The 21,376-nt window shown below is 36.0% G+C and overlaps 1 protein-coding gene across 1 annotated transcript in view; it reads right to left on the bottom strand.

The window, feature by feature from the left end:
* Itga8 (integrin subunit alpha 8) overlaps positions 1-21,376 on the bottom strand; it is a 169,335-nt gene that overhangs the window by 133,648 nt on the left and 14,311 nt on the right. The window contains exons 3-4 of the mRNA XM_027928445.2: positions 7,322-7,422; positions 3,307-3,430 (exon numbers count right to left, since the gene is read on the bottom strand). Of these exons, the coding sequence (XP_027784246.2) occupies positions 3,307-3,430; positions 7,322-7,422 (225 nt within the window). The remainder of the gene's footprint in view (positions 1-3,306; positions 3,431-7,321; positions 7,423-21,376) is intronic.

The following is a 21,376-nucleotide window of genomic DNA, read 5'->3' as shown; positions in this document are numbered from 1 at the left end:
GTGTTAATCTCAATATGTTTAAGAAATGTATTCTTAAATGCATAAACCTTTTTCTTTTTCATTAGAATTATACATAATAGTGGGACTCTTTATGACATATTCACACGTGTACAAAATATGGTCCATTTAATTCCTTAGTACCTCTTTTTCCTACCTTACTCCTTTACCTGATCCTCTTCCTCTACTGGTTTCCCTTTTGTTTCTTTTTTACATTGGAAGGCACAAACCTTTTTTTAAAAAAGTCAACTATTCCTTTTAATATTGTCAAATATTCAACAGGAAAGGAACATGATCATTCTTGGAAGCTATTTTGCTTTAAAACAAGAAACTGAAAAAGATGAAGAAAAAACACTAATTTTTTTAAAAAATTCATTGAGAAAATAACCAACTTCAAATGTTTATTTTGAGTGGCAACTGGAGTAGCTTGTGAAGTTCTTTCATCCACAAAGCCATTTCTCTTTTCTTGTTGAATTATGATTTATTGGAAGAGCTGAAGGCATCCTTCTTCCTGGAATTTCAGAATGTCTCTGAACTTTATAATTACGTCCCAGTGAACTCAGGAATGTGAGGATGGATGCTGTTCATTTGCTACTAGTTTTTGGCATCCAGAGTAAAATGGGAGAGTGTGTGTCAACTCTCGTCACCTGAATCATGAATAACTGTTAGAGCTGAAGATGTGACATCCATATGAATGAACAGGTTAGTTCCCACATTGCTCACAGTTGTGGAGTGGGTTTGTGGTGCGGAATGAACAGAAGTGATTCTTTAAATTCTCTTTTGAAAATAATATTGCTGATGTTCCTGTTCTGTGATATTGACCATATGCTCATGAACAAGCTGGCTTTGTGTTAATGAACTGTGAATTTCTTAGCCATGACAGGAAGTCTGCTCTTTGGATGACTAAAAGAGGAAGAAGTACAAGTAGGAATAGGGAGCCCCTGAGGATGTGAAGACTATGGGTTGTATTAGAGTCCAAAAAATTCTTGGCCATTTACTTAGCTATTCTGCGACTCAGCCTGAACTCCATTTTTGCCTTTGTTCCATTACTCTTCTATTTAGGAAAATAAAGAATAAATAAATTGGCACCATAAAGAAGCTCAAGATTGAGTGTCTGTAATTTATATTTAAATAATGCTTCAACCTCACACTGAAACTTGTGCCCCACAAGACTAGATTCTATGGGCTGTATGAGCTCTCACATCACATGGGCAGTCAGGCAAAGGGGCAGAACAAGAAGTAGGGACAGGTTTTACAAATGATCACCCTTGATGTCAGCTGGAGGAATAAGACGTGTCATCAAGGCAAAAGGCGTGCAAAGATAGGCTCAGCTTTTAATTACAAAAAAAAAAAATGTGTAATTTGGGGAAGCATCTGTAGCCATCATGAAAAATGTGCTATGGATAGGTATAAGCAATGATAAAACAAGTTCAGCATTGAATCTTTTGGGCTTAACAACACTGACCTCTTGCCAAACCCAAGAACCAAGCACCTGAGTGGAAGGTGAGCCATGCTAACCTCTTCTTGACTATGGCCTGTTCCTGGGAAATTCCTCCCCTCACCATCCCAACTACCACTTGCTAAAAGAATTTCTCCCTATTGTCCTGTCTAAGGAGCCCCCTTCTACCTGTCCCTCCAGGCTTGGGTCATGCCTCTCTCTCTTGCCTTGCTGTTTCAAGGCATTTTTCTCTACCTGATATGATATTTGAATTTATTTATTGATATGTTTGTTGTTTGTTCTCTATCTCTTCCACTGAAGTGTCAGTTCCTTGGACACAGGGTTTTTTTTTCTCTTATTCTTTGATGTATCCCCTAACTGTAGAATGGGTAGTGCTAATGTGTTCAATAAATGTGTTGAATGAATAAATAATGAAATCTTGTTATCCACAAAGAACCCTCCGTATAGCTGTTTAAAACGAAGTCCTTATTCCACAGATTATTTATTTAGCTGACATTTAGAAAATCATTTTCCTCATCAAAACCCATCAGAGTTAAAAATAAATTTCACTTTCAGGTGTAAAATTCAGTGGCCTCTCTCTTAATCCAATTGTATTTTATTTAGAGACAGGGTCTCACTGAGTTGCTTAGCACCTCGCTTTTGCTGAGGCTGGCATTGAACTTGTGATCCTCTTGCCTCAGCCTCCCAAGCTTCTGGGATCACAGGCATGTACCACTGTGCCTGGTTTTATTGTTTATTTTGAAACAGGGGCTCACTAAGTTCCCAATAATCTTGAATTTTAGAAATATTTATGCAAAATGAGGAAGATTCACTTGTAATTTTCAGAGTTAAACTAACTCTGGATTGAGATTTTTTAAAAAAACATATACTGAAATCAGTCTCTAGAAAGTTCTTTCCAATGACATTTTTCCCCATCAATGTCATTTGCTGAATTAATAAGAATAAGAGTAAAAACACCATTGGTCGCTTATCTACAAAAACCAGTAATCTACTTGGCACTTAGAAAATGGAGGTGTTCCCAAAAAACTCTGAGCAGATGATCAGTCAGTCCATCCACCCATCATGCCATCTCAGAGTCCTTGGGTATTCTACAAAATAAAGGGATTATACAGCAATGTCCCCCAAGTGGCACTCACAGGCTTCCTTTAAAACATGCTTTGTTAGAAGATTTCTAGAACTGCAGGGGAGATTTGGACTCTTAAGTGTACAGCGTCTTCACTGAGGGAAAAAATGGTGGTAGTGCTGGTTGTGGGGAATGTAACACCTTAAGGAGAAAAGTGTCTGTCAATCAAAGCAACAGCCCCTGAGAACACAGGCCAGACAGAACGCTGATGCTGAGCTGGGCCCAACACCATGGCTGCCATAAACAAGCAGAATGGGCAGCCACCTTCTTTAGAATACTGGGTAAAATTTAAGCAGCAACTGACAGTTTCAGACCTAAAACAGGGAACAAATCAATTCTACTGCAGAATATCTAATAACTGAATTTCCAAAAACATAGAAAAGGATCAGCAGAATTCTGAACGTTGGCCTCCCTATCATAGCAAGACATCCTGCAAAGCTGTCGATAATCTACACCTTCCTCCCTTTCCCCTGTAATGTTACAATGTATCCCTGGTATTTTTTTTTTTTTAATATTTGTTTTTTAGGTGTAGGTGGACACAACACAATTCCTTTATTTTTAAGTGGTGCTGAGGATCGAACCCCGGTCCATGCCCGTGCTAAGCAAGCGCTCTGCCACTGAGCCACAACCCCAGCCCCCATTGGTGTTTTGAATTTACCTGCACTCCTATCTATCATAGAAAAGCCATCGAGCTAGATTTCAGTTTCAAGGGATACAAATAACTTACTGTTCCGACAAGGGGAGTACTCAGCATAGGCACTGAAATTCTGAATTGCCACGTAGCAAGTGCCAACCGGGTCTTTTTCTGGTGTTGGTTTAAGAGTTCTCCAATGATATAAAGGAGCACAGGCCTAGGAAACATCAAAGATAGTAAAAATATTTCTGATGTAGTTTTCTATTTATTTCTTCCCCACATTTTTATTGGTACATAATAGTTGTACATATTGATGGGATTTGTTGTTACATATTTGCACATACACACAATATAACAATAAAATTTGGCCAATATCTTTTCCCAGCACTTCCCCCTTCTCTCCTCAAGGTAGTTTTTTTATACAATAGTTTGACTTGAATTTTCTATTAGTGTACCTAAAGTTAGGACATACTATTCTAAATTGTCAGTTGAATTAATTGGCCTTCATCATCCTAGTGAGTCCTTGGTTGACAGAGTTAATTAAACTTGCCAAGCTGCTTTTTAAGATTAATACACAGTAACTGCCAAACATTAAACGTACAAAGGAATGACCCCCTCCACAGAATTTTAAATTTAAAAAAAGTAACATGGCAAAAGAAAATTACTTCCTAAAAGCAAATAACTTGTATTTTCTATTCATTTCGTTTTTAAAAAAATTGAACCTACAAGACAGCTAATGATCAAAGGATGCACACAAGTTTATAAACCTCTGTTTGGTGGATTCCCATAGTTGCTTCTTATGAATGTTTAAATAATGACTTCCATCTAGACATACTACCTCCTTATCACAGTGTTTTGGGCTTTATTTTCACTCATTGTTTTTTTATGCACAGTAAAACTGAAGGCAAGAGACAGCATCTTATGCCTATTTCAGCAATTTTATGAGAAGTAATCAAAAAGTCATTTAAAAAGCACATGTTGGGGCTGGGGCTGTAGTTCAGTGGCAGAGTGTTTGCCTTGCATGTGGGTTCCATCCTCAGCACCACATTAAAAAAAATACACAAATAAAGTCATGCTGTCCATCTACAATTTTTTAAAAAAGCACATGTTAATGACCTATAAGTATTTCCAAAGCATAACATTGAATGTAAAGTAATTCAACAATCTGACTCTGCTTGTTATGGAGAAATTTATTCTGATAAACTCTAAAGGCCACAGACAATCTTTTTGAAGGAGCCAAGTTATCAAAGTCATTCCATAAATGCACTCTCAATTCTAACAAGGCAAAACCCCAAAAGGTTAGAAAAGAAGCATACATGCTTATTTCTAGCTCACCTATAGAGTGGTAAATTTGATAAGGGTGCATGTTACACTTGCTCTCACACTGGAGACTCTTTTGGAATTTATGAAACTGCCAACAGCACTTAACACAAAGCTTTTCATGTAGATGTTTCTTAATAAATGCATGTTAAATTAAATTAAATGCATGCCCACTAAATAGAAATTGAAACATAATTTTACAATATTAAAATATTTTGTGTTAGTTATTACATCTTTGTTTTTATGATAACAAATTTGTCATATTAGAAACTTATCTGATGCTTCATCCACTTGTTCTAATTTTAAGAATGCTCCTCTGGAGAAAATAAGACATTTATTAGAGTCTTCCTTATGGTGCTGCTTCTAGGACTTGCCTTTGAATTAGCTCACACAATATTAGGAATTTTATCAACAAAAAATAATTTAAACATCAATAAGAAAAATGTGGTTTTTTTAAAATGACATGCTCTGGTTTCTTCTTCAGAATTTAGATTCTAACAAGGGCATAATATTTAAAAGGATAGAAATGAAATCCTCTTTAAGTTAAATAACATTAATGTTGCTAAGAATGAGAGAGGCAGTAAATGTGTACAAAATATAGGCAGCTTTTTTGACTTCTGTTTTGCTAGCTTGAATTGATTGCCCAAGCCTCATCCCTAAGGACACAGAAGTGCAGAATCCTAGAAGGTGGAGCTACTAGGCTATCTTCTAATGAGAAGTGAAGACATACTGATTTTAAAGTCATCTTCTGCTTTTAAATGTATCCTTCATAATCTAGTCCAATATATACTTTTAGCAGAGACAACCCATATTTTCAATCCAATCCTTTCTACAACTTTGGCTGTGTAGTTTTGTTTTCCTATACAGTATAAAGCCTTGCTAGTGCCCCTAAAGTCTCCAAGGCATCTAGGCTCCCTTGTCTTAGGGCCCTCTCAGTTACTTGGTTAATAAATTCAAGGTATAATAAATGCAAGGTATAAATGTTGAAATACAGGGGGAGTTGGGACAGTGAAAAGAGTCACCTGTAGGCCTGATAGTATCCAGTGCTTGCCTGATGTCCATTCTAAAAAGTTACTATAGATAATATAGATATAGATATTATCTCTCTATATATCTGCTTAATTTCACTTATATGATATGTTTAGGTTTTGATTCAAGTCCAATGTGTACCCATGATACCCGGGTATTCAAGATGATCCTTTTTTTTGGGGGGGGGGATTATTGAGGATTGAACTCAGGGGCACTCGACCCCTGAACCACATCCCCAGCCCTATTTTGTATTTTATTTAGAGACAGGGTCTCACTGAGTTGCTTAGCTCCTGGCTTTTGCTGAGAGTGGCTTTTAAAACTTATGATCCTCTGGTCTCAGTCTCCCAAGCCCTTGGGATTACAGGCATGTGCTACCTTGCCCAGAAAGATGATCCTTCTGTAGGCAGATTTTATATAATTAATTATCGAACATTGCTAGTTATTAATTTTAATAATTGTATCACATAGGGTAGAATTTAATTCTTCATTCTGCTAAGTTTTAGCACTCAAAAAAAAAAGATTAACTGGAAATACACTTTACACTATTCTCTTTTTCATCACATAATTTAAAAAATGCAATCATATCAAAAATAAAACATTCTTATCATGAACATATTATATATTGTATTTCCAATGGTTTTGGAGGTTTCTAGAAATATTGAATACATGTGCAACAATTGTGTGCTACAGATAAAATTTCAAGACTCCAAAAAATAAAGTACCCAAAAGATATTTTGAATTCCAAACAATTATTAGGATGGACTTAGTTTTTCAATAGTAATTTTCATAAGCCATATATTACTAAAGAATAAAAAGATCTTATTAATTCTGGAAGAAAACTATATAAATGTAAAAACTATATAAAGTGCATTGTAAATGCTGTATTTCTAACTAAAGAAGACAACCTATATATATTTTGCATGTCCTCTATTTATGTAAAAAATCTTTTGGGGGAGGTTAGCCACAGAATAAATAAAACTTTTAGATATTTATTCTCACTAAACTGTAATTTAGGTATTTATTCTTTAGATGTTTATTCTTAATAAACTATAATTCAAATACCTTTAAACAAATTCTAAAATCCAAAATTATTTCTTTATTGTTGAAGAGAAATTAAAGCCAACAAGTTAAAAAAAATCCCTAACCCCCCCAAATTCAGATTAATTCAATGGTTACTTATTTCTCAACAACTTAGACATGTATTATTGTGTATCAACAATAAGAATAGGAATTATAGTCACAACAGTTTAAAACTAAAAGATATCTATTTGAGAGTTTTCAGTACAAAAACATTAATGAAATCACAAAATCAGGTAGTTAGTAGTTTCTAACATTTTTATATTAAAGAAAGCTTGACTTTTATTCGAAAAAGAATCAGTGATAACTGGTGTAGATTGTTTAACATCCCTAGAGGAGTGCTCTTGTTTTTCTGTTCAGATTTTAGACAGATCTTTAAATCTTAATCAATAAAATACTCTCCTGAATAATAAGCCCTTATTTTTTCATATTTCTTAGTCATTTTTAAAATATGTGAAAGTATCTAACTGCTCTTTTGGGAAACAAGCTTCATTTCCCATAGTTTTGAACACTAAACTACATTGTTTAATTTTAAGCACTAAAGTTCTTTAGAAGCCAATACTTTAGCTTTGAGAGTGTAATAAGTTCCCGGGTAATGGGGTTTTTCTAAATATGAGCATTACAACATTTCTGTGCACCTGCTATTCCAAAGCAACACCACAATCACACAATTTGTACTCACCACAACTTTCCCTTTGTGAGCTTTCACTGTTGCTCCAAACCACTGATTCGATTTAAACTCTATAGGTTCTTTGGTTCCGTTAACTCTGATCTTTCTGTTGTCTGACAAGGAGGATATCAATTATTAATAATTTGTAAAATTTGTCATCCAGTTAAAATACACAGTAATAAATTTGTGCATTCAAACACCAGAAGAACTAATACTAATCCTTTTTAAACTTTTCCAAAAAAAAATTGAAGAGAAGAGAATATTTCCAAGGACCAGCATTACCCTGGTACCAAAATCAGACAAGGACACTCCAAGAAAAGAAAATTATAGGCCAATATCCATGGTGCACACAGATGCAAAAATTCTGAACAAAATACTAGTAATCCAGATTAAACAGCACATTAAAAAGACTATTCACCATGATCAAGTGAGATTTATCCCTAGGATGCAAGGGATAAAGTTTCAATATATGCAAAACAATAAACATGCTACATCATGTTAATAGAATAAAAGAAAAAACATATGATCATCTCAATAGGTGCAGAAAAAAGCATTTGATAATATTTATCCTTTCATTGTAGCAACTCAACTTTAAACATATTAGGTATTAAAGGACCATACCTTAACACAATAAAGGCCATTTATCACAAGCCCATAGTTAATATCATATTCAATGATGAAAAGTTGAAGGAACAGGATAAGGATGCTCACTATTGCCATTTCTATTCAACATAGTATTAGAAGTCTGACCAGAGCAATTGGGCAAAAAAAGAGAAATAAAAGGAATGTAAATCAGAAAATAAGAAATTAAATTGTCTCTGATCTCTGTTTTCAGATAACATGGTCTTATATACACAAAACTCTAAAGACTGCCAAAAAATGTTAGAAATAATAACCAAATTCAGTAAAATTGCAGAATGCAAATTTAACATACATACTCAGTAGCATTTCTATACACTAACAATAAACTATACAAAAATAAGGTCAAGAAAATCAAACCCATCAAAATAGCATTAAAAATACTTTGGAATAAACTTAATGAAGAGCTGAAAGATCTATACATTGAAGACCATGAAACACTGATGAAAGAAACTGAGGAAGACAAAAATAAATGGAAATGTATACTTGGTTCATGGATTGAAAAGAATAAATATTGTTAAAATGGCCATGATAAAGAAAATATGCTATATATACATAGTGGAATTTTTCTCAGCATTAAAAGACGATAAAATCATGGCATTTGCAGGTAAATGGATGGAGTTGGAGAATATAATGCTAAGTGAAATTAGCCAATCCCCCCAAACCAAAAGCTGAATGTTTTCTCTGATATGAGGAGACTGACTCATAATGGGGATGGGGGTGGGGAAAGCGTGGGAGGAATAAATGAACTTTAGATAGGGCAAAGGGGAGGGAGGGGGAGGAAGTGGGCATAGGGATAGGAAAGAAGGTGGAATGAGATGGACATCATTACCCTAAGTACATATATGAAGACATGAATGGTGTGACTCTACATTGTGTACAATCAGAGACATGAAAAATTGTGCTGTATATATGTACTATGAATTGAATTGCATTCTGCTGTTATACATAACAAATAAATAAAATTTAAAAATAGCCATGATACCAAAAGCAATCTATAGATTTAATACAATCCCTATTAAAATTTCAATGAGGAAAGCAGTATAGAGATTCCTAAGAAAACTTGCAATGGAACCACCATTTGACTATCCCACTCTTTGGTCTATACACAAAGGACTTAAAATCAGCATACTATAGTGATGCAGCCACATCAATGTTCAAAGCAGCTCAATTTAAAATAGCTAAACTGTGAAAACAACCTAGATGTCCTTCAACAGATGAATGGATAAAAATAACTGTGGTATATATACACAATGGAATATTACTAAACATTAAAAGAGAATAAAATTATGGCATTTGCAGGTAAATGGATGGAGCTGGAGAGTATCATGCTAAGTGAAGCAAGCCAATCCCAAAAAACTAAAGGCCAAATGTTCTCTCTGATAAGTGGATGATGATTCATAATGGGGGTGGGGGAGTAAAGGGGGCAGGATGGAGAAACTTTGGACCAAGGGGAGGAGGGTAGGGGAGGAGGCATGGTGGCAGGAAAGATAGTGGAATGAGATGAACATCATTACCCTGGGTACATGTATGACTGCACATATGGTGTGCTCTACATCATGTACAACCAGAGAAATGAAAAGTTGTATTCCATTTGTAAACAACGAATTGAAATGCATTCTGCTGCCATGTATTAGAACAAACAAAAGAAAAAGGAAAAGCAATCGTAAAATTCATATTGAACTTACAAAAGACACCAAATAGCCAAAGCAATCCTAAACAAAGAGAACAAAGCTGGAGGCATCACACTACATGACTTTAAAATACAGTATATTGCAAAGCTACAGTAATCAAAATAACATAATATATAAAAACAGGCACATGGACCAATGGAATAGAATAGAGAGCCCATAAATAAATCCCAAAACTTAAAATCAACCAATCTTTAATAAAGGTGCCGAAAACACACAATAGGTAATGGATAGCCTCTTTAATAAGTGCTCTTGGGACAACTGGATATCTACATGCAGAAGAACCTTTATCTTACTCTATATACAAAAATCAACTCAAAATGGATTAAATACTGAATTTGAAGATTTCATACTGTAAAACTAGTAAAAGAAAACATGGGAGGAAAGTTTTTTTGATATCGGTCTTGGCAAACATTTTTTGGACATCACCCCCCCAAAACAGAGGCCAAAAAAGCAAAAATAGGCAAATGGGATTGCATCAAATTATAATGCTTCTATAGAGCAAAGAAAACAACCAAGAGTAAAGAGACAACCTATGGAATGGAAGAAAATACTCACCGTCCATACATGTGATAAAGGTTAATACCTAAGATATATAAGGAATTCAAGGAGCTCAATAGCAAGAAACACATAATCCAGTTATAATCTAAGCAAAGGACCTGGATAGGTATTTCTCAAAAGCAAAGGGTGAACAAGAATATGAACAAATGCTCAACATCACACTGATCATCGGGGAAATGCAAATTAGAACTATAATGAGGTATCACCTCACCTTAGTAAGAATGGCTATTACTAAAAAGACTAAACAAATGCTGGCAAAGATGTGGAGAAAAGGGAATGATGGCACATTGGCGATGGGAATGCAAACTAGTACCACCCTTATGGATAGGAGTGAGGAGTTAAAATACTTCAAGTTAAAAAATAGAACTACAACATGCTCAAGCAATCCCACATCTGAGTACATATCCAAAGGAAATAAAATTAGTATGTTGAAGAGATCTCTACGCTCCATGCTCATCGCAACATATTCACAACAGCCAAGATATGGAATCATCTTAAGTGTTCACCAATGGAATAATGGATATGGAAAATGTGACACATATACACTTGGGATGCTAATTAACCTTAAGAAAGGGAATTCTTTTATTTGTGGCAACATGGATGAACTGGAGGTACATTTTACTAACGTATATTATAACATAAGCCAGGCACAAACAGACAAATAGTGCATGGTCTTGCTTATGTGTGGAATGTAAAAATGCTGAAATTACAGAAGCAGAGAGTAGAATGATGTTGATCAATGTGTGAAAAGTTTGTTAGGAGGTATAACTTTTGGAAATCTATTGTGCTGTGTGTGACAACAGTTATTATAATGTGTACTTGAAAACTGCCAAGAGAACAGTAAATGTTTTCACCTCAACAACAATAAAAAAGTAACTGTGTTAGATGGTGGATAGATTAATTAGCTTGCTTTAATTGTTCCACAGTATATACATATATCAAAATACCTTGTTGTACACTGTAAATATATACAATTTTATTTGTTAAATTAAAAAATACTTAAAACTAATTTCCATACACAAGGGTGATTTCTCTTTAAGTCCAAGATAGAGGATGACTTTCACTACATCAATACAGAATGAAAATACATACATGACATTTCACAACTTAAAAAAATATTTTCTCATGTTTTACATCTTAGAGCTAACCATACCTGAAACTTAATGTGGACTCTGGTAGTCTTGAATCTACTCTTCTATTAGAAATTAAATTGTTGATTTGTTTCAGATAGAAGACCAAATGATTATAACTGCTTTAAAAAATTCCAAACCACAAGATTCTCTCTGGTCTGAAAAGCACACAATTTCTCATCATTGGACAGCAGGAGCCAGCATCAAGCATGCCAAAGCCTTATTTCTTAACTGAGTAATGTGTCCACACAGCCACCAAAGATGACACTCCAACACAATTTTACACGTACTTCACAGGGATCCTCATGAAAGGAATCAGCTGGGGAGAAGCTCCTCCCAATTATAATCCACTTCAAGTCTTAAACAAAGGCAAATATCTTTATTCACTGTTGTTTCCCAATCAACTGATTCCCCACACAGTTATAAGTGCACTGTTCTAACAGGAGTGTCATCAATAATAGTTGATGAGTTTCTAAAGACATTGGTACTAGCTGGGTGTGGTGGGACACACCTGTAATCTCAGCCACTTGGGAGGCTGAGGCAAGAGGATTGCAAGTTCAAGATCAGCCTCAGCAATTTAGTGAGGCCCTAAGCAACTAAGCAAGACCCTGTCTCTAAATAAAATACAAAAAAAGGGCTGAGGATGTTGCTCAGTGGTTAAGTGCCTCCTGAGTTCAATCCCTGGTACAAAAAACAAAACAAAACAAAACAAAAATGGTTCTAGGTCCTCTTATTTACATGTCTCCTTTCATATGTGTTTTATTTTTCTTCCTTGATTCTATCATAAATACATTACAAAATGAACTTTTGACTCTCCATTAGATAAGGCCAAAATAAATGTCATTAAACCTTCAACTATGTATATGTATGCTTATAGACTTTTAAAAGAATAATTTATATATATTCAGTCTTACCCTATACTCAATATTTTGATATCTTTGTAGAAAATAATTAATTTCCTTCTTAAAATTTGTATGCTTTTGATTGGACATTAAAAAAAACCCAACCAACCAACCAACCAAACAAACAAACAAACAAAACAAGCTCTGGATATCTTCACCCAAAATTGCACACACTGGCAAAGAAGAAGGGCATCTTATACCTTATAGCCTAAAATGAAAAACATAAACATTTCTATTTGTGTCCAGGCAGCTTGGACAGTTGTAGAACTCAGAACCAAAGGATCTTGCCACCATCTACTAACTGGGTAGCCATTGTCCATTCACTTAATCTTTTGGAGTTTTAATTTCATTTGCAAATTGAGGCTGCATACCTTCCCCCACTCCTCCCATAGAGGCGCCATAAGTCACTAAGACCGTAGGAAGTAAATGAACTTGGAAATTCTTTATATACTGGGAAGTCACTTATTGCAGAAATCTCATAATAATACAAGTCCATAATCTCTATCTTTTAAATAGAAAACTGGAAACTCAACTTAGGTCTAAGAATTGAAAAGGCTCACAGATGCACAAGTATAATAAGTTATTACTAGTGATTTGTGGCACTTAGAAATGAAATTAATGACACCTCATCAAATTGTCAATGCAGCTTTGATTAAGCACAGGGAGAAAATATAACCATGGCTTTGAAATTTCTAAACTACTAAACAATCATGGAAAGAAGGCTGGTACCTCAAAAACCCAATCACAGTTAAAAGAGGTCCCAAAACAACTTTTTAAAAAAGCAGGCTTCTGCAAGGAGGGAATTATAGGGAAAAAAAGACACCAGTTCTGAGGTAGGCCTGGCTTTGCTGGATTCAAGGATGCTATTCTACAGGGTGGTCCTGAGGCATCTTTTCTCCCACTTAGGTTGAACTCTGTAATGACTTCATCGAAAGCATCAACTGTGGGTTATTTTTCAACAAATTTTTATGGATGAAGAATACAAATGAATTGACTTCATTAATTCCATACCCTGTCCACGGAGCAGAATAGAAAAAAAAAAAGCACTCTCCCAGGTCCCAATTTATTAAAATGAGTTTTGATCTAGATATATCATGCTTTTATTGATTCTCAAAGTCAATAAATCACTTTTTAAAAGTTCTATTCTAAGCCAGACATGGTAGGGCTTGCGTATGATCCCAGTGACTTAGGCGCCTAAGGCAGGAGGATTACAAGTTCAAGTCAAGCCTCAGCAACTTACTGAGACCCCGTCTCAAAATAAAAAATAAATAAAAGGATTGGGGGTGTGGCTCAGTGGTTAAGTGCTAAAAATAAATTAAAAATAAATAAAAGTTCTATTATTTTCTGGTTTAAAATCTAACATAATTTTTTTCAAATAATTCAAACAGATTTGGCTTAATGGTGAAGGTGATCATTTCTTCTTCTTTTTTTTTAACCTTTCTTTCCTGAACAGAATTTTTAATATTAAATAACCTGACACATTAGCTCACTGGTGCTCAATAAATTTTTGAAGCCTGGGGGATGTTTTTGATTTAATTTGATCTAACCTTTACAAAAAACACCCCCTAGGTAATGTATGTCAATATGCAGCACTCTTTCTACCCTTCTAAGCTTTCCTCTGCATGGCGAAGACCAGAAGTCTAGAAAACACATTTCCATGAGTTTCTTATGAATGGGATTCAGGCTGAATGAGCAACTCATGAGAGGTTTGGGGAAAGGGAAAAAGAGAAGCTGTTATTTCCTGGTGGCAGCTGGAGGCAGGCTCATGGGCACAGGTGACAGATCCAATGCTCTGCCAGCGGCTCTCTGGTCTTCTGACCGTCATCTTTGATGGGCTTCAGGCAGATCATGCTCAGTGATTCCTGAACTTCCAGATTCTCTGATCTGCAGGCAGCGACTTTCTTGACCTTCATACTCCAGACTTTCCCAAGGCCATCTAAGCCTCTCAGTCTCTGTGCAAAATCCCTCCCTAGTTGAGACACTCAAAGCAGGTTCTGTTTTCCTAAGCAAACCCAAACCCTGACCCACTAATATTGTGGGGCAAAGCATGGAGGGCTGGGCCACATGTCCTCTATAGAAGAAAAAAAGCTTCAAGTTATCCCAGGACATTGTCACCTCCACAGAATTCGTGAATGGACCAGAGGCTCTGAGGGATGGTAGGGACCATTGGTCACCTAAGCGAGTTTCTCCTTGATATATCATAAATGATAGAGAAAGCAAAGTCTAAAGCTAGAAAAAAGCTTTTACAGTTACATCATGCAATTTAAGTTTTCTTAGAGGCATAAGACTATTTATGAAGTCAATAAACAGTGAAAATCCTAGTGAGTCTTTTTTCAAGAGAAGATCAATATATTTAATATGTAAAAAGCTCAAAAATCAATACAGAAAGACTAAAATTCTATAGAGAAAAAGTTCTAAGGGCCTGGATAGGCCTTGCAGGTGAAAATAAATTAGATAGCTTGTAAATTCATGGAAACACCTTGTGTCTCAAATTAAAATAACAACGATTTAACACTTGTCATCTACCAGTCTGGCAAAAGATTAATAATATTTATTCTTAAGAGAGTAGCTTGATTGCAATGTTTTGGAATGTCCATAAACAATATGTATCAAATTTTTAAATGCATTTTTTTTTCTTTTGATCGAGAAATTGCTTGAAATTTTTGTTCAATTAAAATACAACACTAATGCCCAAAGATATAATACAAACATACTACAGTTCTGTGTGCAATATGAAAAACTGGAACTTACAGGCACATATATAAGGGACTCAAAAATAAATTTCTGCTGTCTATAAAATGGATTACTATCCTACTGTTAAAACATGTACGAATAGAGTTGTATGCATTGGTACAGAATAATGTGTATAAAATATATTTTTTTTTCTTCTTCAAGTATGAAAAGTACAAGGACTTAATATGGCAACCACGTGTTCCTACTGTATAGAACTGATGATTGTGAAGTTTTCCAAATGCAGCAGTCCCATCTAATGCCCATACCACCTTTTCCCCACTTCCTTCCTCGTCCAGAGGTTGCCACCATCATGAATTCTGGCCATCTAAAAAATAATGTCTATGGATAATAGAGATCAGGGCTCTGCAATTTTTTTTTTCCATCAAGAGCCACATAATAAGTGTTTCAGTTTATTCTATCTCTATGGTCTTTGTCATAACTACTCAATTCTGTCCTTATAGCAACAGCAACCCGTAGGTAATATATAAAAGAATGACTGTGGTGGTGTTCCAATAGAATTTTATCTATGGGCACAGAAATTTGAATATCATATAATTTCATGTGTCATGAAATATTATTCTTTAAAATATTATTATTGAAAATCGTTTTCATCCATTTAAAAAGGTAAGAACTATTCTTAGCTTATAGGCAGTACAAAAACAGAAGGTAGATCAGATTTAGTTGTGGTTTGCCAACAATTGATAGAAATAATTGTATTCTTTTTTTGTGTATTCTTTTTGTGTATTCTTTTTTTTGGGGGGTGGGGAGTATCAGGAATTGAACTCAGGGGCACTCAGCCACTGAGCTACACCTCCAGCCCTATCTTATATTTTACTTAGAGAGAGGGTCTCACTGAGCTGCCTAATGCCTCACTGTTGATGAGGCTGGCTTTGAACTTGGGATCCTCCTGTCTCAGCCTCTCAAGCCACTGTGATTACAGGTGTGCCCCATAGCGCCTAGCTGTGGATTCCTTTTAACTGAAAATAAGGCATCACCTTATCTTTATGTAGCAGCCCATATTTGTGTTTTACATTCAATTTTATATCTGTGAGAGATGAGATGTCCATGAATAGCTAGCTAGCTAGATACAAAGACAAATACATAATGACATAGATGGGTAGGTGGACGAATGGATGGAAAGACAGATGGACATCTTCAGTTCATTCTTTATAACTTCTATATAGTACTAAATCACATTGAATAATCACCTAAATTTTATTTATTTATTTCATTTACATATAAAACTTTAGATTTAAGGCAGGCATGGTGGTGCATGCCTGTAATCTCAGCAGCCAGAGGAGCTGAGACAGGAGGATCACAAGTTCAAAGTCCACCTCAGCAATTTAGCAAGGTCCTAAGCAACTTAGCAAGACCCTTTCTCAAAAAATAAAAAGGGCCAGTGATGCGGTTTCAATCCCCAGTACCAAAAACAAAACAACAACAAAAACAAAATTAGGTTCATTTTCAGTTTTACAATGACTATAAACATGAGCTCTAGGTATCCTTATATCCATCGTCATCTGCATATGTACAAGGGTTTCTCTCTGGCAACAGACCAGAAATGACGTTACTGGATCAAAGAATATGATCACATCCATTTTATCACTTCAAAGCAACCGCAATTTCCGGACCCACCAGTGGCTCGTGAGAGAGGAGGTATCAGCTCTTGATGTTGCAGGACATTTAAATTATTCCCAACCTGAGTGACTGTGAAGTATATCTCACTTTGTTTTCATTTTCATTTCCCTGATTGTTAGTAAGATTGATCCTCTTTTCATCTTTATGTACCATTCACTTTTTTCTTCTGTGAATTGCCTGTTTATATCCTTGGCTCATCTTATTTGGTTAATGGCCTTGATTACCACAAATTAATCACCCATTGGGGGTCTGGAGTCTTCTTTACAAATATCAGTTGCAAGTACTTTCTCCCAATTTTTCTTTTGTTGTTTTAATCATATGGAGATTATTGTCCATCTGAAATTTATTTTTGCATACAATGTGGCAGGAATATCTTGCATATTTCAATATAAAGAGTCAGTTGTCCCAACATCATTTACCAAACAATCTCGCTCTTCGCTGGATGATTTATGATGCCACCTCTGCAACAGTAAGTTTGGAGTGGCCTTTGGGGCCAACAAAACCTGTCCTGCTTGCTTCTCTGGCCTCACCCTCTCCTACATTTTCAGGTTCATGAAGTTGCAGCCACACTATCTGTCCATTGAACACACCCAGCTGTTTCAGTCTCGCCATTGCAGTTACTCTTCATGCTGCCTGGACTGTTCCTCCCGTGAGTCCCACAGGATTGCTACCTCCTCAGTACTCAGGATGCAGCTCAAATGTCACTTCCCCAGACACACATCCCCTCAGCCACCTGGTCAGACTGCCCTGTCATTCACTCCTCCTGTTACTCTTTCTAGTTTTCTTTGTAGCACTTGCCACCATCTCAGATGGCCTTGTTAGTTTGCACGTGTGTTGACTACGCCCTTGAGAATATGCCTAAATTTCATGAACAGAGACTCCTCTGCTTCTCCAGTGAATTTCCCATTTTTTTAAAACAGTGGAGGACACATAATAGACCCTCAGTGAATGACCAACGGCCCATCTGTTCCTTCAGAAGTTTGTCTATGATACATTCATTGTTCAGTATGGTTCCACTTTTGTTGAAAGGGCAAATATTCTGTGTGTGTGTGTGTGTGTGTGTGTGTGTGTATATATATATATATATATATATATATATATATATATACACACACACACACACACACACAGAGTGCTTAGAGTGGGCATTATTACATTTATGATCTAAAAAAAAAATAAGAAAAGACAAACCTGAAGATACAATGAAAAACTCTGTAGGCTAACCTGGGAAATTTAGATAGGTGTTAGGAGTAAAATTGATCCGGTTCATCCTACGTTTCTAGACTTTGATGCAATCATCCTTAAATGGCAGCGATGGACTGTCTTGGTACAATTCCCAGTGGGTGGCAAGCCTACTGGGTTTTGGTTCCTTCATTCTCGGGAGTATGTCTTTGAGAGCAGGAGTGAGGGAGTGTAGAATGTGGTGCACACATGAACTACAACAGGTTTTTCCAATCTTCTCGTTTAGCGAAATGGGGAGAGTTACAAGAAGTGAAGATGGATCACCATGGGCGAGGGAAGGGAGAAGCTGAAACGGACACAGGTGGGACCAAACATTTTGGCAGATGATGTGATTTTTGAAAACTATAAAGCTCTCGACCTTGTACTGGAAAAACAGTAAGTTTCCCCTATAACTTTCAGTCATCACTTCCAAATCCATCCCCTTAGGGACTTTCTTAAAGCCATTGCAGGAGCTGTTCAGACAGTTTTAATCAGGAAGAGGGGGAAAGAGATCTTTAAACATTTGCTTATGATCTTTACCACAGTCAAACGTGTGCTGTAAGAGTTTCATTGAAATTGTGAGAATGAAGAGCACTCAGTTAAAATTCAAGATAAAATAGCAGTGGTCAGGCAAATCCCAAAAAAGAACGTGAGCTGATTTTTTTTTTTCCCCAGAAGACTAGATATCTGAATGTATGATTCCTAATACTGCAAGATCACTATTGAAAGAACACCTTTGTAGACTTCACACTCTTGGTCATCTTAATATGAATTTTCAAGTATTTAAGGAAATATCTCACTAATTCATTTTCCACGTGATGTTCAAGAAATGTGTTATTCTGATTAAGTGGACATTATATGTAACAGAGAGTAATGATTTATATCATATATGTATAATATTTAGATAGGTACATAGTGCATTGTATGCACACAGTTGTTTTTTTTTTTTTCTTCCTAATGGATCATGTCTAAATGTCCTGTGCCTTGCACCTGTGGACCCTGACCTCAGACGATTTCTAGGTATGGGGTATTCTCTCAATCAGGTGCTACCCCTCTGTTCCCTCTGAGTCATACTCTAAGGCCTTCTTTTCAGCTCTTTATCTTGTCAAATACATTTCCCTCTTGTTTGCCAATTTGTCCAAATCACTTTTTTTTTGTCACCAGAGATTGAACCCAGGGGTGTTTAAACACTGAGCAACATCCCAAGTCTTTTTTATTCTTTATTTTGAGACAGAGTCTAGCTAAGTTGCTCAGGGCCTCTCTAGTTGAGGTTTGCCTTGAACTTGAGATCGTGCTGCTTCAGCCTCTCAAACTGCTGGGATTATAGGTGTGCACCACTGCACTGGGCCCAAATTGATTCTTTAAAAAGCTGTTTTAAAATATAGTACAGTTATTTCAGTTATTCACTTACAAAGTGAATTCAGTTATTTACTTACAAAGTAAAGTTATTTCAGTTATTCAACAATAAAAGTTGTTCAACAATAAAAATATTGTTCCGAATTTTTTAAATAATAAAATGTAACAAAGCTTATATAAGGAATTATATGACGTAGCAAGTGAAAGGCTATTAGAATTCAATTCCCTGTGTCCAGTTGCTGTTAAATTTGATAAATTCATCCAGCTGTTCAGAATTTAAGGGACTCTATTTCATTTCTTTAGTTTATAGAGAAATAAAATATTCCTTTCTGGAACTTTTATTTTAAATCATTTCTTTATATCAGTACTTAAATTTTCAATTTCATACATAACCAAATACTAATAAAGATAAGTGAGATAAATGTGTAATTTTAGAGTTTTAAGAATTATGTTTATATGTATGGATTTGGAACAGCAATCATATAGATGGTATTGCAACCTTCCTATTATATAGTTTTCCTGCTGTGGATCACCAATTACATTTTCTGCTATAATTATTTTCATGTTAAGATCATCTTCCCTAAAATAGAGATCACGTTTCCAACTCTACTATTTTGAATAGCCAAGAGTAGCTAGCTAGTGTTCTTTAGAGTTTTGCTTACTAATAAAAAAATGAATAAGCTTTCTACATTGAATATCATTTGAAACCTTTTTCATATGTAACTTGACTAAGGTCTTATGTAAGGTATGTTCTGGAAATAATGTGGAATTTTGCTGGTACAATATGAACCATTTTGGAGGTGGGTATTATACTGATTGATATGATGCAAGAAGAGCAAGAAATTAGGAGTTAAGAAATGGATGAATGACCTCTTCAAAGGGAAAACTTCAGCCATCTGTGGCAGACCAGATTGAAACAAAACAAAATAAGGTGAGTCCCAAGTGCAACATAATAGTCAGAAAGGCGAAGCTGGCTCCAGTTACACTGTAGTGATGAAAACATCAGTTTTGACCTCATTTACAACTTCCTCCAGTACATCCACATTGGCTGCAGCAGTTTTCTCTCTTATCTGCCAATCCCAGAGATGGACATGTACATGCACACATTCATTCATGTTCACACATGCACATTCACGTCACTCTTTAGATCTGACCTTTAGTGCCATTCTCTCTGAAAAGCCTTCCTTGACACATAAAAACCACCCCCTTCAGTCAGAAATGGGGTCCTTTTGCACACCTAAAGTATTCTTCACTAGAAAAGTGCTACTATGGCACTTATACCTGGATTAGAGATGCCAGCTACTGGTCTTCCATAGGAAGCATTGCAAGGTCAGAGACTATGTCTATCTTGTTCATTAGTTTTACCCAATATAATAATAACCCCATTAACCAAGCCATACACTGGGAACTCATTCTTTTTTTTTTAGTTGTAGATGGACACAATACCTTTATTTTATGGACACAATACCTTTATTTTATTTATTTATTTTTTATGCTGAGGATCGAACCTGGTGCCTCATACGTCCGGGGCAAGTGCTCTGCCACTGAGCCACAACCCCAGCCCAGGAAACTCATTCTTGTAAACTACCAATCCCGTGCTTACAAATTCCATTCAGTCATCACTTCTGGTTGATCCTTCTGTTAGGTTTGGATATGAGGTGTCCCCAAAAAGCTCGCGTGAGAGACGATGAAAGTAGGTTTAGAGGATAAAGGATTAGGTTGTAAGAGTCTTAACCCAATCAGTGAATTAATCCTCTGATAGGGATTAACTGAGTGGTATCTGAAGTGGTATCCACAGTTGGAGGAGGTGGGAGTTGGGGTGTGGCTTTGAGGTATATATTTGTATCTGGCAAGTGTGACCTCTCTCTCTGCTTTCTGATCATCATATGAGCTGCTTTCCTCTGCTACCTGCTTCTGCCATTGTGTTCTGCCTCACCTTGAGCCCTGAGGAATGGAACCAGCCTTCTATGGACAAAGACCTCTGAAACCGTGAGCTCTCAAATAAACGTTTCTTCCACTACAGTTGTTCTGGCCAGGTCCTTAGTCACAGCAGCAAAAAAGCTGAATAAAACACCTTCCTTCTAAATCCCTCTCAGTCCATCTTCTTTCCATCCCTATTTCCATTACTCCATGGTGACCACCATGTGCTTTAGCTCTGGTTACTGGCACAGTCCTGGCTCACCTTCCTTGCTCTAG

The sequence above is a fragment of the Marmota flaviventris genome, chromosome 12 (genome assembly GCF_047511675.1).
Source record: "Marmota flaviventris isolate mMarFla1 chromosome 12, mMarFla1.hap1, whole genome shotgun sequence".
Taxonomy (NCBI): Eukaryota; Metazoa; Chordata; class Mammalia; order Rodentia; family Sciuridae; genus Marmota; species Marmota flaviventris.
The sequence above is the reverse complement of the archived record's forward strand: the minus strand, read 5'-3'. Positions and strand labels throughout refer to the sequence as shown.